Source organism: Urocitellus parryii, chromosome 7 (genome assembly GCF_045843805.1).
Source record: "Urocitellus parryii isolate mUroPar1 chromosome 7, mUroPar1.hap1, whole genome shotgun sequence".
NCBI lineage: Eukaryota > Metazoa > Chordata > Mammalia > Rodentia > Sciuridae > Urocitellus > Urocitellus parryii.
The window spans coordinates 169,479,582-169,504,286 of NC_135537.1; the positions used below are offsets into that span (position 1 = coordinate 169,479,582).

The 24,705-nt window shown below is 45.4% G+C and overlaps 1 protein-coding gene across 1 annotated transcript in view; it reads right to left on the minus strand.

Annotated features, from left to right (window-relative positions):
- Ern1 (endoplasmic reticulum to nucleus signaling 1) overlaps positions 1-24,705 on the minus strand; it is an 83,807-nt gene that overhangs the window by 5,431 nt on the left and 53,671 nt on the right. The window contains exons 6-18 of the mRNA XM_026402239.2: positions 23,319-23,441; positions 19,724-19,825; positions 18,215-18,476; positions 16,697-16,775; positions 15,538-15,703; positions 12,214-12,332; positions 9,305-9,493; positions 7,480-7,747; positions 7,049-7,139; positions 6,554-6,743; positions 4,807-4,906; positions 4,349-4,548; positions 696-843 (exon numbers count right to left, since the gene is read on the minus strand). Coding sequence (XP_026258024.2) covers positions 696-843; positions 4,349-4,548; positions 4,807-4,906; positions 6,554-6,743; positions 7,049-7,139; positions 7,480-7,747; positions 9,305-9,493; positions 12,214-12,332; positions 15,538-15,703; positions 16,697-16,775; positions 18,215-18,476; positions 19,724-19,825; positions 23,319-23,441 — 2,037 coding nt within the window. The remainder of the gene's footprint in view (positions 1-695; positions 844-4,348; positions 4,549-4,806; positions 4,907-6,553; positions 6,744-7,048; positions 7,140-7,479; positions 7,748-9,304; positions 9,494-12,213; positions 12,333-15,537; positions 15,704-16,696; positions 16,776-18,214; positions 18,477-19,723; positions 19,826-23,318; positions 23,442-24,705) is intronic.

A 24,705-nucleotide genomic window follows, 5' to 3' on the forward strand; every position in this document is an offset into this window, starting at 1 on the left:
TGTCTCCAGGTACTGGATGATGAGCTATTAAAATGATGGTGTGGCTAGATGTGGATTGACATGGAGAGATATTCAAGTGAAGTTGAAAAATGAGCCTGTTGGGAAGTAGTAACTTAAGCCCATTTTATAAAAGTGTGCACATATTTCTAGATAAGTGATTGGTACTATATACCAAAAAGTTAAGAGCAGTCATTAAATACTGTATAATGGAAATATTGGCCTTTATGATAATCGTTTGTTATAATGAATAAGAAAAATTAACCCCTAAGCAAAACAATAATTTAGTTTTAGTTTTTTTCAAGAGACAGTATTAGGCTATCATGGGCTATCAGAACCCAGTAAACTCCAAAGTCAGGAAGAAAGACTTGTGCCTGAGCCAGGAGAGTGAGGACAGAGCCTATCCATCCCAGCACAGAATGTGTCTCACACAGTCATTTATGAACCACAGACAATTTGTCCTCTCAAATGCCAGTACAGGAAGAAACCTTAGATTATTCAAGCCTTATATCACAAGCTGGAAAAAACAGGTCTCCAGAGGGGCCTTGCCCAGGGCACAGGTTCTGCAGGAAGCTCAGAACTCCTTGGTGCTCCAAGGGTAACTCTAGCCATCCCTCCCCCAGCCCTGGTACACCCTGAAGCCCAGGGGGAGCAGCAGGAGTATAGAGGCAATGCCAGACCAGTCCCCACCCACTCACCATGCTTCTCTGGGTGGAAGCACTCAAGGCTGTAGGCACCCAGGAGGATGTTGGCCTGCCGCTGCAGGGACTTGCCAAAGGGGTGGCTGCCCTCAGAGATGACGTAGTAAAAGACGCAGCCTGCAGAGAAGATGTCCACTGTATAGGTCTGAAAAGAAACGCAGGGCATGAGAGGTCTCAGGCAGAGTTCTTGCCTCACTTGCTGCCACTTTAGCCCCTGGGAGGTGTCTTGGGAGAATCAGCCGATGGATCTTAATTGCCCACAGCAGTCTTGGTCACAGTGGAAGAAGTGGACTTGGGAGCCAATTGCCTGGAATGCCGGCTCTGCCTCTCGGCCTTGATCACTGTGCCTTGGCTTCCTCATGTGTAAGATGAGGATAGTGATGGTTTGTTCTCAAGGGGTGTTGTGAAGACTAAATGCATTAATATGGGAAGACAGCGAATTAAAAAACAACAGTGTTTGCCCGAAGGTGGTTCCCCTAGCAGTTAGATGTTCTTTACCCAACAGCAGAATCCTCATCGGTGGGGACCTCCGTGTTCACTTCCCTGCTATGCCCTCGTGCCTAGAAGGTGCCAGCACATATTAGGTATCTAGCCTTTGTTAGTAAAGGAATCTGTTTGGAGTTCAAAATTGGCACAAGAAAGAAACCACCTGACAGGTTTCCAGTGAAGTCGTTTTTGACATCTGATATCACCTCTCACTTATCCTGTCAAACTGCTCAGTGTCCAGGTGAGCCTCTCTTTAAAGAGACACAGCGTGTGATTTGTAGCTCATGCTCCTTAAGGTCTACCATAAGGGGGTCCCTGAACATGGCTGGAGTCCACACTGCTGGGCTCTACCTCTTATGTTTTCCACAGAACAACTTTCGAGAAAATCCAGGGACTCTTCATTGCCTTCCATGCTGGAGAAAACAGGCCCTTAACATCGTAGCACATTCGTTCAGCCTCACCACAGCCTTGTGGGGTGAGCCTTCCCAGATGAGGACATAGACAGAAAGGTTTGAGGACAAGCTCAGGGTCCCTCCTAGACAGTGACCCGCCAGGACGGGTCTTCTAATTTTACACCTGGAACACAGCCACCATTGTTGGATCTTTTTCCTGCCCCTGCACCTTCCCACGGTGCCGTGCCACCCCCCATGCCTTCTGCAGCTCATGCTGCCTCTCATCCCCAGCAAAGGCCACGCTGAGGGCAGGGAGGTTTTGTTCTGTTTTGGCCTGTGGAGAGGCTGAACAAACTACTACATTGTTAAGGGCCTGTTTTCTCCAGCATGGAAGATCATGAAGAGTGCCTGGCTTTTCTCCCAAATTGTTCTGTGGAAAATATAAGAGGTGGAGTCCAGCAGTGGGTACTCCAGCCATGTGCCTTTCCAGCCTTCCTGGGTCCCAGTTCAGTTCATCCCCAGATGTACTACTGCCATTTGTACTTGTCATTTAAATATTCCCTAAGCTGATAAAATATGAGTTCCACAAAGTGAGAGGTCTGCTGAATCTTTGGGAAGACTCAATTAAAGAGAGTGGCTACCAAACTGCTGTGAACCAACAGTACTGGACTGGGACACGAAGGATTGGGCTCTCAAGCCCCTTAGGACATGTTTGAAATGTCTGAGCCTCATCATAAGTGGCATATGAGTATTCTTCGAGAGAAATGAACAACTTCAATCAGTCAGACCCAAATTTGAAAAAAATAAAGCAAAACCTTCACCTATGGCAGAAATTTCCTATTACTTAAAGAACTACATAACTTGCTTTAAGTGAAAATGTGTTTAAAAGCTGGGTGTGATGGTACACACCAATAACCAGCAACTTGGGTGGCTGAGGCCAGAGGATTACAACTTAGAGACCAGATCCACTACTTAAAGAGAACATGTCTCAAAATGAAAGAAAAAAGGGCTGGGGACGTAGCTCAGTGGTACAGTGCCCCTGGGTTCAATCACCAGTACTGGGGAAAAAAATGTATTTAAGATATGTGTGTATTTTCTTAATAATTCATCATTGTTTCTGACTTGTGATAATTGACAGGCTGCTGTCCCCAGGGAACTGGATAAGAGGGATTCTATCCTGTTTGTTCTGTTTGAGATGGCTCATCCGACCCAGTTCTGGATCAGGGAAGGGACAAGATGAGCCTTTGATGACTTATGCTATAAAGAAAGATGTCTAAATATGAGCCTACTCTTAGCAAATGGATGCCAAAGCCAGCTTAATGGGATCTTGTTGGCCAAATCTGGGACATTTCAAGTATCAAAAGGAGTAAGGACAAAAAAAAAAAAAAAAAAAAAAAGAATGACTACCGTTGACTATTACTTGAATCTTGAGTCCACAGTGATTAAGAAAGAAATAGAAAAGGAGTTAAAATTGGAGCTAAATACCAGATAATAAATGAATGATTTCTTTGCAATGAGTGCTTCAGGAAGCTTGGTCAATAGATGAAAGCCACTGGGTGAAGGACTTCAACACCCACTGTGCCAGAGGGTCACCCTGCACATGACTTGCTAACAACAAAGGGAGAAATGAACCTTTACAGAAGAGAGATCAGCAGACACAGGTGACTCAAGTGGGCATTACTAATAGGGGTACAATAACAAGGGTACAATTTGTTATCATATACTTCCTGATGTAGTGATCTGTGATTTATTTTTGCCCAAAACATTTCACTGGAATTTAATCAGGCCTCCAGACCTAACATCTAGTTCACAGGAAATATAAAGAATAGAGAGAAATATTAAACACTGTCATAAAGAAATAGGCAAACAAACCCCAAACAGGGTATTCCTATCCTCTCCAAATGTCAGCAACAAGGAACAAAATAGGTGGGAGACCGCTGGAATTTAGGAAGATAAAATCAAATGCGATGTAGAAGAATCGATGGGGTCCTGGTAAACAGAATCCAGCCCTAGAGAAGACTTTGGGGACTAACTGGAAATGTGAATATTAGGTGATAGGATGAGAACACTATTGAATGTTCAGGTGTGATAATGACACGGTGGTGACCAAGTAGAAGGTACTTGTTCCTAAAAGACACTGTTGTTGTATGTAGAGGTATACAGGATTGAAATGCTGCTACTTATATGCCAATAATTCAGCAAGAGAAAGACAAAGCAAAATAGCAAATCATCGACAGGTAGAGGAACATAGGTCACAATAACATTCAAATTTTCTGCATGTCTAAAACTCTTCAAATTAAAAAGTAGGGAAAACAAAAACAAATATAAAAAATAATGAAAACTGGAGGTTTGCTTATCCCACATACGCCCTGATTCCCCAGTTCCCCCAAATAAAAATGCGGTTTAAAAGTGATTAGAAGAATAGGACAGTGGGCTGGGGCTGGGGCTCAGCGGTAGAGCATTTGCGTGCAAGGCTGTGGGATCCTTAGCACCACATATAAATAAATAAATAGAATAAAGATACTGTGTTCAACTACAACTAAAAAATAAATATTAAAAAAATAGGATAAAAAAACAGACAACTGCCCATATTTGCCCCCTCATGTATCTGAGTATGAGACAATATGGAAATGTATGCATAGGAGCTCTCTGTTAAAGCAATGACCTTCTCCAGGAACATGTGTCTCAGCCCCCAAAACTTGAATTTGACGGTTCTGACTACGGAGCACAATGACTGGGTCTGTGGTCTTCAGAGGCCATGCCATCACTCACAGGGTTCTCCTTGCAGTCTTCACTCAGCATCTCTGGGGCAATCCAGCCTTCAGTGCCAGGCACCCCGGAACGGCGACTGAAGCTATGCCTGCCCACTGCCAGCTTCTTACAGAGGCCAAAGTCAGAGATCATGGCCTTGATCCTGCCGTGTGCATTGGGCATGGAGAGGAGAATGTTGTGGGGCTTCAGATCTCTGTGAACTAAGAGAGAATTCCAGATTCATCCAGTGCTTACCATGAGCAACCCCAGCCTCCCATAAGGGGGAAATGGGTTCTTGTCAAACCCCAATATACCCACTATCCTCTCTAAAGGTTTTAAACTACGTAAGGTTCCCTCTTATATTCTAACCCAACTTGTCAAGGAACTACCTAGGCTCCCTCTTCACCCTTGTACAACTGTGATGTAGTAAAGAGCTAACCAGGCAGACACCCCCACCTGGCCCCTGGGGAGCCTCTTACCAATGTTGAGGGAGTGGAGGTGTGCCAGGCCTGAGGTGGTCTGCTGCAGCAAGGTGATGGGCTCTAGGCCAAGGTGGGCAAAGTCCTTCTGCTCTACGTACTGCAAAAGACACAATGGCAAGGTCATAGCGCAGCCCTCAGGACTTCTTAGATCCCGAGCTCCTTCTTGATTCCATTATTACCAACATTCTCTATTGAAATCCATATTTCCCAACAGATCTCCTAGTTACAGACTGACTTAAACAAATAAGTAAAGCTCCAATGTACTAATTCACAATAAGAAAGATAAGAAGGCGGGGGCTGGGGTTGTGGCTCAGGGGTGAAGTGCTTGCCTCGCATGCATGAGGCCCTGGGTTAGATCCTCAGCGCCGCATAAAAATAAATAAATAAAAATATAGATTTGTCAAGAAGAAGAAGAGGAAGAGGAAGAGGAAGAGGAAGAAGAAGAAGAAGACGACGACGACGACGGCAAGACATTCAAGTTCACTGTCTTATATAGGTAAGCCTGCAGAGGAATCCAAATGATACTGAAATATTTTAAGGTAAGCCTGGGAACAGAGTGAAATAAGTCTGCTGGATAACTATACAGTCTTCACTCATCAACAAGCAACCTCCAAGCACACACCAGCTATGACCAGAGATGGGAATAATAACTGAACAGGTTCCTTGGAGGCAAAAGGGGAGACACATGCCAACTGCAAACCAAGACTGTCCAGGCATGTTCAGAAGACCACTCCATTAAAACTGGGGTGAGCTGGGTGTGGTGCACCTTACACATGGATCCTCTTGCCTTAGCCTCCCAAGTTAAAATTGGCAAGAGGATCCAAGTTTGAGGCAAGCCTCCTCAATTCAGTGAAGCTCTAAGCAACTTAGCAAGATCCTATCTCAAAATAAAAAATAAAGAGTGTGAGGGATGGGGCTGGGACGGTGGCTCAGCAGTAGAGCAGTCGCCTAGCACATGCAAGGTCCTGGGTTCGATCCTCAGCACCACATAAAAATAAATAAATAAAATAAAGGTATTGTGTACAACTAAAAAATAAATATTAAAAAAAGAGTGTGAGGGATGTAGCTCAGAGGTAAAGCATCCCTGAGTTCAATCCCCAGTACCAATAAATGAACAAACAAACACATACAACTAGAGTGACAACAATATTCTACATTTGGTGTTAGTGGTTAAACGGATACATATACGTTTGTCAAAGTGCATTAAACTATACATTTAAAAGGAGTACATTTCATTGTACTATAATTTTTAAAAATTTTTTATTTGTTCTCTTTAGTTATACATGACCATAGAATGTATTTTAACATATCGAACATGTGTGGAGTGGAACTTCCCAGTTTTGTTGTACACGATGGGGAGTATACGGTTGTGTATTCATATAAGAACACTGGAAAGTTATGTCTGATTCATTCTACTGTATTTCCTATTCCCTCCCCTCTTCCTTCCTTTCATTCCCCTGTGTCTAATCCAAAGAACCTCTATTCTTCCCCCAACCTTCCCCCTTAATGTGAGTTAGCATCTGCATATTAGAGAGAACATCTGGTCTTTGGTTTTTTGGGACTAACTTATTTCACTTAGCATGATAGTCTCCTATATTGCAATTTCAATCAGGTTCATAAAACACAATAATAAATTGGCAATCCCTAAAACAACATCCCAGTTGACAGGGGAAGGGAGGCTGTCCACAGGGGTCATGGCAAAGCTGTCAGTGGCCCTTCGCACCTAAAGGCCAGTCATACCCACCTCCTGCAGGGTGGCTGCACACAACTCAATGGCAATATATTGGAACTGCCGGTCCCTCTCCGTGCAGAAATAACGGATGACATTCGGGTGCTCATCTGATTCTCGCAACAACTGGACCTCACGGTCTGCAAAGCTAAAACACTCGGGGAGGATCCTCTTCACAGCCACATCACGGTTGTCAAACATGCCCCTGTAGGACAAGGAGCAACAGTTGTGCTTGACTGGTGCAAGTCAGGCTATGGAAACGAGATGAGACTTAAGGACCCACAGTGTCCTCCTGTGACACAGAGGTCACCTTATCAGTCTCACAGACTGACCACTAGCAGCCCCATGGACATCACTTCTCTTTTAGTGCACAAGCTTCCTGGATGTGGGTCTCACCTGCCATGGTCACCACTTTGATCCTGTGGTGCCCTTGGAGCCTGACTCTCAGCCTGCAATTGACAGGCACTCACACACTTGGTAGGAAGGGCACAGGACCGGCACTCTACTCACCGGTACACAATTGTGCCCTCAGCTCCATGGCCCAGGACATCCTTGGGACAGAAAGAAATTTTCCCAACTATCACCATGCTGGTTTCCTCATCTGGCACAAAAGGAGAAAAAGAAGAGATTGTTTTAAACAGTTCCACCTAAAGAATTTCAAAGCTAAAATGGCTGCCAGCTTCCTGACCTCTAAACGAAGAGTTGGGATTTAAGAGGCTCCACACAAGGGCCAGCAGGGCTCACTGCCCATTTATGCCCAGGGCTGCTGTCTCCTCCCCTGTATTGTTTCCTTGCATTATTGTGAACCTTCTAGAAATGGCCCTTTATCATGTCAAGGAGATAAGATAAGCAGACTCTGCAGAAGGATGTGGTGTGCTCTACGGTCTCAGGTAGAATTCAACACAAAGAGAAAGCAGCACCAAAATGGCAACTGGCTTTACCTTCCTCATCCTGCTCCAGGAAGGGGCCGGCACCAGCCTTGGAGACAGAGCTGCCAGAGTGCAGCGAGTGGTTCGAAGCCCTGGGGGATGGGCTGGGGCTGCTGGTGCCTGAGCTCTCTGAGTAGGGGCCTGATGTGTCCAGGAGCTCGACGTCCTGGGTCAATTCTCCAGGAGGATGGAAGGGCAGCTGCTGTTGCTGCAAGAGCTGGATTTTCTCCAGTTCCTTTTGGAACTGCTGGTTCTGGAGCTGCTGCTGCTGATGCATGCTCTGCAAACAAACACATCCAGGTAGGTGTTGTGGTACTCTACAGGGAAGCAAGCACAGGAAAGAAGTGGCTCCTCGAGGCAGGGGACCAGGTGTACTTTATGTGACCCTAGGCATGAAACCAGGGAGAAGCCACAGAGAGGCACAATCTGTCCAATGACTGGAGGTCATTCTGCCAGTGCGACCCTTCCCAGTATGGCCATGCCCCAACCTTGGAGGGGCCAGTGGAGGTTGAATGGCTGCCAGGCAGAAGCGAGAGAGGAAGTTCTACCCTGGGTGAAGGACTGGCCCAGAGGAACGGGCTTCTACTTAATCCTAGAATTCAGGAGTTTTATGGAAGCCTGGGAGTTGTTGCAAAGGTGACACTGAATGGGGAGGATGTTCTGAGGTGGGAGGCAATGTGGTGCATGGGGCCAGGCCAGCTCCCCACAGCTGTGTGCTTGATGGAGCTCAGCGCCTGGGTGGCCCACAGAAGGCAGCTAGGAAGCTGGGGCTTGGAACCTCAATGCCACCCGCCCCGGCCACATGGCTGTGACAAGGCAGCATGGGGCTTCATCTATCATGCTGCTTCCCTGAACCCTCACTCCTCTCCAGCACCCTGAGAGGTTCACTCTAGCATCATCAGAAGAGGCAGTAATCTGTGATCACTCTTACTTGGCGCAGGAGGATGACTACAGGGGCCTGAGTGCAGCCACAACCCACAGGTGAGTTTTCTAGCTCCCTTTCTCTTAACCTTGAGTTGAAGTCCTGGAAACACCTTTTACTAGCTAAGCACCCTGGGAGGAGGCTTAGGTTCCCAGAGCCTATTGACCTCAAAAACTATCAGGTGAATAGACTGTCCAGGCCCCCGAGGGCTGCCTGAGCGCTGCTGCTCTGAGGAGGCAACACTTGATGCTCCATGGACTTGCTGGAGGGATCAAGGTTTCATCCCACCCGCTGCCCGCTCAGTGGCAGAATTTTTACTCAATTATTTCCAACTGAGAAGTCAAAGGAATCACCACGCCACCATTTTTGCTCTCACTGACCTAACAGGCAATTTTCAAGGGAAGAAAGGGTTTTATTTATTATCCCTGGTCTTAAAAAAGAAGGCATAATTAACTACTCAAAATTATCTGAGGGCAGGTTTATAAATCAGCTCTTACAATCTGTTTTTTTTTAAAACATTAAGATTTAGGTACAAAATTGTCCTTATCTAGAACACTAGCATCTCTAACTACAAAATTTGTTTTAAGATAAGCAAATATTGACTTTCTTTCTTTTCTTTCTTTTTTAATTTTGTGGTACTGGGGGTTGAACCCAGCAGTGCTCTGCCACTGAGCTACACCCCTAGTCTCTTTTTCATTTTGAGTCAGGGTCTCACTAAGTTGCCTAGGCTGGGTCTTGAACCGATGATGAATAGCTGGGATTACAGATGTACACCACCACATCTGGTTCAAATATTGACTTTGAAATGTGAAAAGAAATGCATTGGCCATTTTTGTCTGATAAAGATGATAGGTGGAGAATTGCAGGAACGGATTGGGCAGTGGGGTGAGGGTAGGGGGGAAGGCTGAGTTTTACCAGGGGGTAGGTGATGATGAAGGCTACCCAGCCAACCAGCAGGAAGGTGCTTAGGATGATGGTAGCCATGTCCTTGAGCATGGAGTCCACAGGAGCCTCAGGCTTGGCAGGGGCATGAGCCAACTTCTCTTCCACATCCTGAGACATAGTGGTTGGTGCATTTTCTGTTTGATCCACCAGGTTGATAACCTTGTGTAGGAGAGAATCACTATGTCATTGCAGAATTTCTGGCCAGATATAGGTGAGGTAAAAGATCAAGAGAATCCCTTGTTATAATTGGACCCTTCTCTAATGTGCTGGATTTTTTTTTTTCTGAGCACATCAAAGTTACATCATCAGATAACTGTTGCTTCTTCCAAGGCAATGGCTCTGAAAGACCACATGTTTCTATAGTGATGTTACCATTGCTCAAAAACATATTTCAAAGCAAAATACTTTTGCAAGTGCCTTTAGACTCTGATATTATTTCTTTCTCTGTGTGTGTGGTACTGGGGATGGAACCCAGAGCCCTATGCATGCTAGACAAGCACTCTACTACTGAACTACACCCCCAGCCTCTTTTTAAATTTTTATTTTAACACAGGTTCTACTACATTGCTCAGACTGAACTCAAACTTGTGATCCTCCTGCCTCAGCCTTCAAGTTGCTGGGATTACAGGTGTGTCCCATCACATCTGACCTGATATTCTTTTGAAAATGTTCAATGAAGGCAAAAACTTCCTCCTCTGACCCTAGATTTGATGTCTGGAAAAACTGAAATCATCTGTAACAATGTCTGGTGAAAAGCTGGCAGTCAATATGATGATACAATTTCATACTGAAAAGGAAAGTCCCCCCCCCATATGCCTATAAAGTAATGAAGCTGCCTGTTTCTCTGTCCCTCCTTCCCTCCCTCCTTCCTCCCTTCAGTGCTGAGATCAAGTTGCTTTCTTACATTGCATATAAACTTTTGTTGTAACTCCAAAACTAAAATAATTTATTCAAGAATTCTACTATTTTCCTAAAGCTTTTAAGAAGCACCAGAAGTCTTTGTTAAAGAAAATTTTATTTAGAAGGTTCAAATCAGATAAAGCTCCAAGCTCCTCAGAATCCCTGAGAAATGTGCTGGTCGCCTCTCATACACCCAGTGCTCCAGGTACTTCCTCTTCTGTTTGCCCAACTAGATGAGCACACAGCCTCCCATCCCAGTGGGATTCCCTACCCTCTGGCTGTGAGCCTCCCACACCATTCTATTCTCTCCCCTGCTGCTCCCTGGGCCCTCCCAGGCACTTCCAGCTCTGCTCACACCTCCACCCAGTATCTCCCACTGTGCATGGAAAGTGTGGCAGCCTGGTGTGTAGCAGGCGGCTAAGGAGTGTTTGCAGAGCATGTGACCAGCAACCATACTCATTTCGTCTATATCTGCTTGAGAGTGTTTGTTTAAAGAGTCAGCCTCATTACTGCCTGAGCGAGAGTATTTTGATGGATTTCAAAAGAACTGTGGCTAAAGACCAGGTGGTTAAATATATAAGTCTGGACTGTGGTTACCTCTGGGTGTTACGTTAAGGATATTGTCTTATTTTCTTTACAGTTTTATTTCTAAGTGTTCAATAATGAATATGCACGACTTTAATAAGCTCTTAGGGCAATGCTATTCAAATCACTGCTTTAAGAATCAGTGTATTTCTCCAACCTGGCTGCCTCCAGAGGTGATGGATAAAGACACTGTGCCCTGAACTCTTAAGAGACCATGATCACCCTTTGCCTCTTGATAAAACCTAAGTCTCTCAAGTGAATCTGTTGTGGCCTTGGGCTCCACATCAGCAGCTGCTCTCATTCCTGACCCTCCCCTAGCCCAGGCACCTTCTCCATCCCTGGGCCCCCATGGTAGGGCAGCAGCTGTGAGGTCCAAACGACTCAGTAAGGACTTCAGCTGGCGGTGTGGGGTCTCCTTCACAGGGCACCTGCTGTGTCCTCAGAAGGCTGACCTGCAGGGGCCAGAGTCATGGTCTCCCACACCTCTGGTTTCTGACTGGGTGAAGCCAACAGGGAGCACCAGCAGATAAGACAGAGGCGGGAGAACGAGGAGTTCTGCTGGGTTGAGCATCCCTCCATCGCCGCTCTCAGCTCCTGGTCTGGGTTCCCTTCCACTCTCTGCCCTTTCATGAGACCCCCGGTACTGTCCACACCTGTCTGAACAGTCCTGCCACTAATAAACTAGGGTAATTCTCAAATTACCCTAGTTTGTGTGGGCCATCTCTCTCAGCTGAGACCCTGACTAGCACACCCTGTCTCCACAGCCCACATCAGCACTTCAGGGCAGCTGCTACCTGAATAACTTCCTTGTGCCCGAGGTACCACCCTCCAGGTGCTCTGGGGCCCTGCCAGACCAAGCCTCTGCCACTTCAAGCAACCAAACCAGGAAACTGTCAGTAGTCTGACCTTGGCTTCATAAAACTTCAGGTCTCCCCTCTTCTCCAAGCCCTAACCCCTCCAACAGGCTTGTCTGAGACTTGGGAAGTGGTTCCCTTTTGCCCCTGGCTCATTTCCTTCAGCTCTTTCCCTGGCAGCCTTGGATCCTGTGGGGCCTGTTTCCTCACAGCCCAGCTCTGGGCATCCCAGCCTCATTCCTACCCAGGCTCTCACCTCTGCTCTTCCCTTCCTTCCAGGACCTTCCTGCTCGCACCCATCACGCCAAGCCCACCCCATTCTTCCAGGCCTGCTCCCTCCTGGGCCTTTCTTGTACTTTCCTTCATGAATTACTTCCTGCTCCTCCCCTGCAGCCTTGAACAGTTTATCTCCTTTGCTATGGATTCTGGTGCGGTCCTCTCCCCTCCAGATAGACTGTGAGCTCTGAGGCAGGGCAAAGTCTACTGCCTTATCCCCCAACGCCTGGCAGGAGAGCCAGCAGCTGGCCACTCCTCACTTACATCTTCAAAACTCTTTTTTTCAGAATCAGCAGGAATCACATTTTCCCGATGTTTGGGTAGATTGTTGGGAAACCTCTCCAGCATCTTGGTAGATGCAGACAGCGGGGTTTCATGGTGTCCTGGGAGAGGAAACAAACCTTGATTGAGAACAGTTTCCCAAGCAGCGGTGACATTCAACACTAAACTCAGGCAACAGTCACCACCTGCTGAGGTGTTCCACAAGGCAAACCCTCACATCTACCCTCACATCTAGTGAGAGAAAATGAGAGGCAGCAACCAAAAAAATCTCATCAAAACAGAAATGTCATTACTTGGTAGAAAATAGTACTGTGGGTCTCACAGTGAGAATAAAGGTGAGAGGGTTTGAGATGTTTGTGAAGTGTCCCAAAGTGAGGCCTGTGTGGGTTCCGTGCCCAGGTCACAGGTGAAGTGTTAGGAAGCCTGTTCAGAGTCCAAGGAGCTCTTCTTCCACGCTCTACCCAGCACCATCACTACCCAGCTCCCTTCTGAGCAGCACAGCTTCTCAGTGCAGTGCCAGCCCCAGCCTCAGCTTCTGTCTGAGGACATGGTGAGTCACTCATAAGACAGCAAGAGAGCACATCTGCCAGGTGGATGTGGGGTGTCGCAGCTCTCTGAATGCCCACGTACCATTCTCCTCACAACTAGTTCATGACTATCTATCATTCAATACACATTTATTGAGCATCTGATGGATTCAAATACCATAAGAAAAGAGAGGTGACTAAAATTGGGACCTAAGATATCATGTGGTTTGATAATCTACTTATCTCAAATTAAATGTCTCCAGTGTGGCCTAAAATGGCCTCCTCATCACGGCTGCCGGCTGTCAGGCTCTATTCTGTTTTCTCACTTGGATCACACCTCACTGATTCAGGTTTCTCTCACCTTACGACCTCTCCATTATTCTCCCAAACCCATCAGAAGCTGTGACACAAATGGGAGAAGAAAACTAGCAGGATCTAGTCTAGGCTGAGTGTTTCTTGACCTGGAAAATCCCCCTGCAGTCCTTCATCCAGCCTCCATCTCTTCTCACCTACAGCCTAACATCATCTTGAAAGGAAACCCACTTTTGAACAATTACTAAGGATCCCTGAGACACGCCAGTGCTCAGGGGCAGGGTCACCCACCTTGTGACTACCCACTTCAGACCCCTGGTATGCTCAGGAATCTGAATGTGGATAACTGCAGGTAACTGAGGCCACTGACAAGAGAACTACAGCTAAGAGAAATGAGGTGCCACACGCCACTCTGCTGCAGCATCCTACCTGCCCCTTTCCCCAACGCTCACACTTAATGCTCCCACCTATCTACAGGACGCCTACCAAGAAGGTGCTATGGAAGTCCTAAGCCCAAACACCCCATCTCTCCTACAGTTCTTAATAGTACCTGGCCTTTGTGATTTATTTATCTATCAGCATCAATTAGGTCCAGACTCCACAAGCACATGGCCAGTCCCTGCCCTGGACCTCTGGCATCAGGCCCTCCAGGGATGGTCCACGCCTCATTGACAAACTTGGGGTGATGCTGGGAACACCACAGGTCAGGACCACTGTTTAGGGCAACCATAGATTATGCCTCTCGAGCTCATGAGGCTATTCTGTCTTTAAAATGAGCGTGAACTTGGGGTGTCTTTAATCTCTTTCACAAAAAACAAACTGAAGGACATACATGGATGTAAAGAGGTACACCACATAGCCCTAGTCTGCAAGAAGATTGTCAGTACTCCCTCTGCCTTATTTAAAAATGACTACCTGTGGAGTTCCTCAGAGGGTACCTACCTCAGAATTATGAGATCCTTATTTAACTACTTCTTTATAATTTGTTTCCTAGTTTTCATTCTTGGACAAACCATTTTAAAGGGATCTAATTTTACAACTTAGCCATAAAGACCTTCCCCCCATGTTTTTTTTTTGTATTCTCCTCAATGTCACTTCTTCATCACTGGCAGGCAGTTCATGTACCCCTTAACTGGTACAGAAAACTGAAAAGCCTTGTAAGTTTAATGGCCTCTGCTCAATTAGCTATTTTTTTTTCCAACATGGGTCCACTTGGGCATACATCCCAAATTATTTCTGTAAGAAAAGAGTAGAAATCTTTAATTGTCTCCTTTGCCTATTATTTGTTAAAAACAATAAGAAAAAAAGCGGATACAAAGAATCAGGAGGAAGACAAAACAGAGCTGGGCAACCTGTAAAGGGCACCTCAGGGCTCAGGCACACCAGGTTCCCCACCACAGCTCCTAGGCACACAGCTCCATCTAGACCCACTGCCTGGTAGGTCATGATGCTTCCTAGGTATGGGATCTCCTAGCTGTCCTCATCCCTGTGCCAGAGCTCCAGCTCTCACCTCTTTCTGCAGGTGCCACGAGGAAGAGGATGGGGAGAAGAAGCCTTGTCAGCTTCCATGGCATTCTGGCATCCCTACCAGCCTTCTGGCCTGCCCCGCTGGGATTCATCCCTACCTTCACCTGGGAGACAGCGCATTTGGAGTGTGTCTGTGTGTGTGTGTGTATGTGTGTGTGAGAACGGGAAGAGGGAGAGAGAGAAGGAAAAATAAGAAGAGCAGAAGGGATTCAAGAAAACTCCATCTTGCTCAATTACTTAGGACACTTTCTGGGAACACAACGCCTCTCACCTGTCAACTCTGCCTCTAACCCTATAACCTCTGGCAGGGCCTCCAGTTCAACCTCAGGACCATTAGTGATGATGGCAACAACGGAAAAATAAAGGAAAAGAGTGGGGCTCAGGGCAGACTTTGACCTTGCATGGCTTTCAATTCTCCTGGTCTTAACCTCTTCTCTCCTGGCTCCACACCCACATGAACTCCAAGCCAACTTCCCATAGAAATAGTCTCAGTTTCCTTAGTTATAAAACAGAAATAAGAGGATTCCTTATACAAGGTCTCTGTGAGAAATAAGAAATAGACTTTTTTTTTTTTTTTTTTTTGGTGTTGGGGATTGAACCCAGGGCTTTGTACATGCAAGGCAAGCCCTCTACCAACTGAGCTATATCCCCAGCCCCTGAAATAGACATTTTTGTCAGGTAATCACACAAAGTTTGTTACTGTGAACCTGAATTTTGGAACACTATATAAACAATTTCTGAGAGCTCTCACGTCTTTGATAACCTGTCTATCCTGTTTAATCTCCCTGAGAGTAAAATATGTTCCAAGGTCTAAAGACCACCTTGAAGTGACAGAGCACAGTACCTTCAGCCAGGAGCATTAGAACCAGCAAGGCCAGCTTTTGTCCACCAGGAGGCAGTGTGCCATTAGCTAAGGCTGCCTCTGGAGACCAGCTCTTACCTATCAGGAGCCAGTAATTCCTCAAGTAGTTGAGCTTGTTCTTCCCTTTGAGTCCGGGGTCAAACTTGAGGTCTGTGCTGGGTGTGATCACACATTCCCCTTTGTCCCCAATGGTGACACCATCAGTCTGGGGGCCTTCCAGCAAAGGAAGAGTGCTGCCACGAGGCTGTGGAGACACGGCATGGTGAGTCCAGGAGCCCTTGCAGGAGAGCAGGTTCCCCAGGTCCCACAGAACACCTCCCCAACCATTATCCTGAGCCTTGATAGATCTGCCATGCTTCCAGATGAGCCGTGTCTAGTGTGGGGCTCTAGTGTAGGACACTCAGAGCAAGACACAGGGGCCTTAGGACCAGGCAAGGGAAGTTGCTTTCTCAGAACAGGACTGCTCCACTGACACCCTTTCAGTTCTTAACCTGGGTTCTGAGGACCACCCAGTGTGTTACAGGCTTCAAGAAACAATGATGAGAAGATCTAAGTGAAGGAGAGTGAGTGGCTGTCTACTAGTCACAACAGATGCAACTCATGGAAACCATTCCATCTAGGTGCCCAGGTGGCTCCAGCACTGTCCTGCTCACACAAGCAGTAACCAACTCGCTGGGAAGACAAGGTACAACCAAAGAGCCCAGATACTGGAAGGGTCAGGGTGAGCTGCTGGGATCATAATGCCTTAGACATTCAAAGAAAAGACTGCTCACAGCAGGCTGGTGAGGTCCACAGAGGCTTGGGGAGGTCACAAAGAATGTAAGGGATTTGAATTAGGGAAAAGGAAGAAGGAAGGGCATTTGAAGTGTGATGTCAGTCCCAATAAATGCTCAGATGAAAGATGAACAGAGAACTCTGGGCACCGGAGAGAAGCTGCACTTGGCTACACTAACAGGGTGCTGCAAGGACTTGGTGGTCCTGGCTTGAAGAGGGCCTGGACACCACCTGGGAGCTTAGATTTGAACACAAGAGCAACATGGAATAACCATGCTTCCGCCTTTAGGAGGCTGCTTCTGTTGCACATCAAAATAGAATATGGGATGTGCAGAAGCTGCTCTTGAAACTTTCAGCTCTGTGTCTCATGTTCATAACCAGCAGGATGTCCTATATAATTCAAAGTCGTTCTTTGTGGAAAAGGAACAGAAGGCTGTATCTGCGAGCCCCGCAGCAGACTCACCACAACAGCGACCCCCTCATGCACCATGGAGGGAGAGGCATAGAGGCTGGTGGAGTACTTCCCAACATACAGGGTAGGCCTGGGAGAAAAGACACATGTGTTCGAGTCATTTCATGTATAGATCCCACAAAAGAGAGTTTTTGGGAAAGCAGAGTCAACCCTGAATACTGCCCACAGGAACAGCCTCATTAGTCCTGGGCATGGAGGAGAGAATTGGGTGTGAGGCAGGGGTGCCGTCAAGGAATAGGACAGCAGGACTTCAGGTTCCAGCTTCACGTGCTGCCTTCCAAAATACAGACAAGCTGCCAAAGGGTGAGCCTCAGTTTCCTCATCTGCAAAATGCCAGGGCTGGGCTACACATTGCTCAGTGTAAAGGACCATATCTGATGACCAGTCAGCTTAGCACCCACTGTGTTTGACTCTTGAATGATCCTGATCAGCGCATTTCCATACCACTACCCCCAGTGTTACCACCATGCTGTCTCGGGGCTTTTTAAGGATTCTAGAGGCTCAGCAGAGGCCTGGAGGAACAGTCAACTGCTCTCCTCCAGATGCCCAGAGCGGAGGGATTTGTAAGAACTTCCAGTCCCCTAGCTAGGTGGTCTGTCCGTGTCTGGGGCAGTGTGGAGGGGATGGGGCCATGGCTGATGACGGTATCAGTGTACAAACAGTGGGAGCTGCACCTCTAGATGCTTCTGGCTACTACTATGTACAGCCTTTGTGGAGCCAGTAGGGTACACTAAATCACCAAGCCTCTTTCAACAAACACCTTCCATAGGAGCAGTGTCTTACAATTTAGACAACACTTTCATGTACATTATCTTCTTTATATTTCCCACAACTCTGTAAAGTGGGAAACTGAGGCTAGCCATAGTTAAGTGACTTTGTGACAGGTTATTAGCAGGCTGGGATGGAAAACACAGCCTACTGAGTCTTTGATATATCATACCACTTTTTTTTCTTCTGCTTTTTAAAATGAACTCAGCTTACAATAAAAATTTAGAAAATACATGAAGTTAAAAAATAAATAAATTTCTAGCCACGCACAGTGGTGCATGTTTATAATACTAGCGACTCAGGAGGTTTAGGCAGGACGATTTAAGCCAGCCTTAGCAACTTAGTGAGATCCTGTCTCAAAATAAAAAATAAAAAGGGCTGGGATGTGGCTCAGTGGTCATGCATCTCTGGGGTTCAAACCCTGGTACCAAAAACAAATAAATAAATAATTTAGATTTCTTCTATTTCCACAAGAGATATAGCCAAATTGTACTGTAGTTATTTCAGCAGTTTCCTTCTCATTCTCACCCCAAATTTTGACTTAACATTCAAGAGCTCTGATGCATCCAGGGGTAACCCCTGGTATTTATATTCTGGGGTTTCTAATTGAGACAGTCTTGGCTCATGATGTTCCTCAGGGCCTTGGAGACATCTGTCTTGCCCCCTAGCCTCCTCCAATGTAGGGTACACTAAATGCCAGTGTCACAGCTGCCACCCTCCGCCCTGAGTTCCCTGACTCACGTCAGTTTGCTCTTGGCCTCCGTCTCTTTGGGGAACGGGTACTTCCACTTGGTGATGCGACCCACCTCCCCAGACATGAAGGTCAGGTAGCGTAGGGTCTCCACAGCAACATTGATGTGCATCACCTTCCTCAGACCCTCCCGCTGCCAGACGTAGAAGGCCACCACTGGAGAGGCATAGTTTTGAATCCACAGGACGTCCCCAGATTCACTGTCCACAGTCACCACGAGTCCATCACCATTGGACACAAAGTGGGACATCTCTGTAAAGATCAAACAACAAAAGTACATTCTGTCTCACTCTATCCCACAACCACATCCTCTACTCTCTTGGCAAGCTGCGGTCACTCAGAGAAAACAAGACTTCTAAAATATTCTCAGAACAATTTATGGTTTCCATGAACTTGTTCAGGTTCCCTGATATCAAGACACTGAGGGTTGCCTGCAGTATAAACCTAAGATAGGACCATTCCCCCAAAGGCAATTTCTTCAGTCATGTTCTCTGCTATTCTGTTTAATAAGTGAGTAAATACTAAGGAGAGAGGAGACAATAGAGCTGCCTATTAATCTGAAATTTTATAGCATTGTTTGAAATCCATAGATCAAGCTACAAATCAGACTTATGAGTACCTCACTCACAAAGAAGCATTCAGAGAGAGAGAGAGATGAAAATATTCTAGGCAGAGTCATATTTTCGAATACTAAGGTTAAGATGATCAAATCGGTTTTTAGTTATCATTTGAGTTGGAGGAGTATAGATTAGAGAAATAACTAGGGGATGAGCCACAGTTAGAGTAGCCTTCTTGATGAAGCTGTTAATGACACATGCTGTGCCCCCAGTCCCCTGTACTGGATACTGAACCTGGGGGGTGCTTTACAACTGAGCTATCATCCAGCCCTTTTTTTTTTTTTTTTAAAGAGAGAGTGGAGAGAGAGAGAGAGAGAGAGAGAGAATTTTTAATATTTATTTTTCAGTTCTCGGCGGACACAACATCTTTGTTGGTATGTGGTGCTGGGGATCGAACCCGGGCCGCACGCATGCCAGGCGAGCGCGCTACCGCTTGAGCCACATCTCCAGCCCACATCCAGCCCTTTTTATTTTGAGACAGAGTCATCACTAAATTATTGAGGTTGGCCTCAAACTTGCCATCCTCCTGCCTCAATGTTAAGAGTAGCTGGGATTACAGGCATGTGTCACTGTGCCTGGCTTATGTGCTGATGTTTAATTATAGTGTCCACAGGCTTGTAAATTTCTTCTGTGACACACAGGGACTCAACAAGGTATGCCCTCCTTCCTCTTCATCTAAACTCACTACCATTCTACTTTGGTTCCCCTCAGACTTCTCACCCAGGCCCTGTCATATTGACTGGGACATTTTTACTACAAGCCAACAGCAAGCCCAAAACCCAGTGATGAAGGGTATCTTAAGGAAATCCTCTTTCTGGAGAGGTCATTTCCCATAGATGGACTGTGCCTGCCAACCTCATGCAGCCCACGAGGAGCACTTACTGTAGTCCATGTCGTCCTCTGGCAGTGAGGCTGCATAGTCAAAGTAGGTGGCATTCCAGCGGAGCTCTCGGGTTTTGGTGTCATACATGGTGATGGTATATTCTGAAGAACACAGACCAGTCCATCATCACAAAGGGATCTAGCACCTAATTAAAGTGTTGACCTTATCTAGTTACAACAAACAAATCCTCCCTAAATTACATGTTAAAAAGACCAGGTTATCCATGTGGAACAAGAAAAGCCATGTGCAGGAGAACTATAGTCCCAGACACACGAGTGAACTACCAGCATGTGTAGCAGAGACAAGTCACCCTTGCTGTGCCCTGTAACTCACAGCTCACAGAATCATAAGAAAGGTAACAGTTGTGTTTATCCACCCAGCTTTTGGGGTGATTTATTATGTAGCAATATTTATATGACATTAGAAATCATTACCTAGAAGGGGAATGATGCCACCAAAAAACCCTAAAACATGTAACTTTGACTTGGGAGAGGTGAAGGCTGGAGGCTAATAAGAGGACTGTTAGTGGAGACTTGAAAAAGTGAAGAAACCATTTCTGTAACCTGAAAAGGGAAGACCCAGCTTATGAGTTTCCATCGATGTGACACAATTAGTGAGACTACTGTTTATAGTAACTTGGAATGCACTCAGGGATCTGGTTGAGATTTCTAGATAAAAGGCAGAAAATGCTGAAATTTTTTCTTAGCCATGTACGCTATACTGCAAGACAATGAGCTAAAGAAATCATTCAGCTTTTAATCAAGAACATAGAGAAAAGAGAGGATCCAAGACTGGCTCTCCAGTTAGAAAAGATGCCCAATGTAAAAAAATGACCTCAATGGCCCGGGGTTGTGGCTCAGTGTTACTTGCCCAGCATGTGTGAGGAACTGGGTTCTCATAAAAAATAAAAACAAATAAAACAAAAGAAAAGAAAAAAAATGACCTCAAGGCAAAGATTAAATCCAAAGCACTCACTAGCTGTAAAAAAAAAGGGCCTCAGGTCAGGGTCAAAATCTAACTCAGAGTGAATCTACTGAGACCCTTCCTTGAAACTTCAGGAAGATTTAAAGTAGTATCTCTCAGACCCTCTGTAAGGTAAGAAGGGGTATAAGAACCCTAAGAGTGTTGTGGTGCCGTAGCACTCTCACATTCCAAAGTAGGGATTCAAAGGCACAACCGTTATCCAATGGTATAGACTATAACTTGACACATGAGAAACCCACAAAGTTTTTAAAGGAGTAATAAAATATCACCATGGACTATAATGATCAGAGATAGTTAAAATGAAAGAAAACCTCTGGACTCCCTACTTTCAATGAACAAAGGACAGATTGAGAAAGTTAAAAAATAGCCATTTTTATGGAAAAGAAGGATTTCTTGAAAGACAGAACCAAGAGCAACTGAGAACAATATATTAATAAAACCAATCCTGAAGGGCAGAACTAGGCCCTAATCAAGGAAAATTCCCTGTCCCCCAGAGTAAGGGAACCTGAAAACATGTACCTGGCTGGATTTCAGAATTACTAAGGACCAGTATCTGCTATGTGCCTCGGTTTCCTTCCATTTTTGAACGGGAATTGTTACAACAGCTATCCTATCTCAGCATTGATGTTGGGTTGGGGGAAGGGGCAGGTGGGAGAGTAAGAGAACTTTTCTCTTTCCTTCACCTAATGAGAGGAGGCTCCTACTTTGACACAGACCCCATGATGTTGAATCTTCAGAATAATGCTGTGACTAGACTTTGGGGATCTTGGGAAGGGCGAGTAGATTCTGTAAGCAGAAGGGCTGTAAACTACTGTAGCCTGAGGGAAGACTGTAGGGCAATATCTGAAGATCACCACCTACAATTCTTCCCAGGAGTGTGCAAGTCACTCTTTCTATTTCTCCACCTTTGGCTCTGGACTGTCTTTGTGACTTCCTTTCACCAACAGAATGCAGTGGAAGTAAGGTTCTAGGACTTCTAAGCTCAGACCTTATAAGGCATTCCAACATCCATGTTTATCAAGTGGGAATCAAGCTGCCATGTTAAGAAGTCCAGGCTATTGTGTGGAGAAAAGTCACATGGAGGTGGACCAAGGTCCCAGACACAGGTGAGCCAGAGATGACTGTCTTCACCCATCCCTTCCTGAATCCTCTACCCAGAAAGTCAGGAATAAAATGGAAACAATAGCTTTACACAGTAATGCATGTGCACCTAATGCCAGAGCATAGCCCAACTCCCTTAAATGTCCCAGTTCTACCTGGAACTCCATGATTTTTACACCTGGGTAAAGCTGAGACCACTGTAAGGTTTTACCTGATGGAAAAGGTAAGCCAACAAATCCCAAGCAGTTACAACAGTTGAAAATTAGAACGCCTGATTTTTATAGGGGGAGGGTTACAAGGCAGCAGCCTATGACCTCCCTCCTAGGACAGGTAAGGCCAGCCAGCTGCTACAGGAACCAAGATCGGTTTCATTGATTTGTAGAAATACACTGTTTTCTGAAGCATCTGAGGAAGGTTCTGTCTCTTTCTTCAAAGCTTAGGTTGCCTGAATGTTTAGACCTAAGTTTAGAGCTCAACTGTACATGAATTCATCCCAGGTTTTTAAATATTTTCATTTAATGACCTGCTTTACCTATTTTTTTTTAAATATTACTGACATATAATAATTGTACATCTTATAAGATCGTAGGTTTTGGGTATAATATTTTTTGCTTCTAGATGTTTTTTTGAGTCTTCTTTTAGTTTTAACTTTTGTTCAATAATTTTCATGGTGATCCTGATGCATGTGAGGTATTGTACATATGAAAATGAGTAAGACGTTGCTCACTCTTTCACTTGTTTAAATATCTGAGCACCTACTGTGCATCAGGGAGTATGTCTAGTGTGGAGATAGAGCCAAAATAAAGTCTTACCCTAGGAGAACTGATATTCTAGTGAGTGGGGCAGAAGACAAGCACATAAAACTTATAAATATATAATAACAAGCATTAAGAAGGTGACGGGAAAAAAGGAAACAGAAAATGGTGTGGTGAAGTGGGTGCTATTTATGAATGTAAAGGGACAATGACAGGGGTGTGATGGCTGCTATGACAGGCCTGTCAATTGCTACATGTGTCCCCAGAATGAGAGAGCTGAGTCGAGTGTCCCTGGGCAGGGTGGGAGCTTTGAGGCAGGGGAAAAGACTTCACAGAGAAGGGAACTCTTGAGCAGCTGTGGAGGAAGAGAGGACATCTACCATACAGGCAGCACCAGGCATGCCTGGCAGAAGGGATACCCCATTCTGAGTCGTAAAGAATAGCACTGCTATTTTGAGAACTGCAGGTAGTTCACCCCAATTGGAAAATGTTCTAATGAGGGAAATGCAGCAGTGAGGGCTGAGAAGTGACAGCTGAACAGAGGGGCTATGTGGGTCATGGTGCAGCTTAGACTGCATCCTTTAGGCAATGGAGGCCACTGCAGGGTCTTAGAAAGAGAAGCTAAGGTTGTTCGGAGAAGGCAGCCCTGACCACCTTCTGGAGAACCAGGTCAGGAACAGAGGCAGGTAGGGGAGCTTTATCAGATTCTTTCTAGAAACAGGTCGATTGTACAAAATGGAGGTTCATTTCTTACCTGTCCGTCCAAGATACAAAAGAGAGGTTGATGGGCAGAGACTATCTGCAAAGGCCGATGACAAAGTCTGCTGCTTCTCACCAGTCAAGAGGTCGATGACATACCAAATGTCCTGCTTTTTACCTAAAGGTCACAGGATACTCTGTCATTTACACTTATTCTATACAGAAAAAATTATCACTGCTTAAGTAGTTGTTTTAGATATTCTACTCTATGAATGAAATTCTTATAATGTTGAAGACATTTCTATGATATTTTGAAGGTGATAAAGTAAATGGTAATGTGGAGATAACTTCTTAGGCTACTGGGTCTTACAATCACTTAACAATCTGATCATCGGCATAAAAATTTCTCCAAATCCAATAACTAAGTTATAGTAAAAAAAAAGTTCTCCTAACTTTCAAGTTAGATTTTATTGCTTGATTAATGGCCTTTAATGAAAACTCTGGCCTGTAAAGAACAATCCTTTTCCCGCAGACAAGGTGCCAAATACTAAAGAAATGTACTCAGGTGTTCATCTCCTTGATAACCATAATTCATATTTCTTAACATCCCTACTAATTAAGCCACATGTGAAGAGGATCTATAGTTACTGTTTCTAACTATAATTAGCTAGTACCTGTGACTGGTCAGTAGTGCTAGTTGTAACCTGATGCTAATGAGGCCAAAGTTACCTCAGCTTCCCCCTGGGTCAGTAAGTTATTCCCAGGCCATAGGTCATACCCCTCGCCTTGGTCAGCTGATTAAAAGATATGAACAGGTGAACAGCACAGCCAAACACCAGTATGAGGGAAACCCAAGGCATTCGTATCTGTGCTATTCACACCAGGGCATCCTAGGAATGGTGAGGCAGTGCATGGGCCTCTGGTTTGAAGGTCAACATATTCACAGAAGCTATGACCTCAAAAGTATTCTACGTCCAAGCACTTTTGGAAGTAGAACAATGAGATCTAGGAAGGTTACAGGGCATTGAATTTGCTAGAGCTACACTCAGTTCTAACATGTGGCATACATGCTGATCCCACACGTATGCAACTTGTCCACACATTGTGAACTCTCTATTCTCAGTAGGATGTTAATATGAAAAAGACTGAAGGTAGAATGAGAATGTCACCAATCAGCTGTGACCATGAATCCTTTCCATCTGGCATGGCATATATCAAGGACAACTGCAGTCTGCATAACCCAGCTACTACCTTAATGGACAGACTGGGGAACTACCATGTTCTTAAATATACTTAATAAACTCACTTAATATGGCATCACACAAAGATAATGGAAACACAATGTCCTAAGTAGACCACAAATGACACATTGCTGGGAAAGGCTGGAAGACCAGATGGGAAACGGTGACACAGATGGTCAGAAGATGGTTGGATGGGCCTGG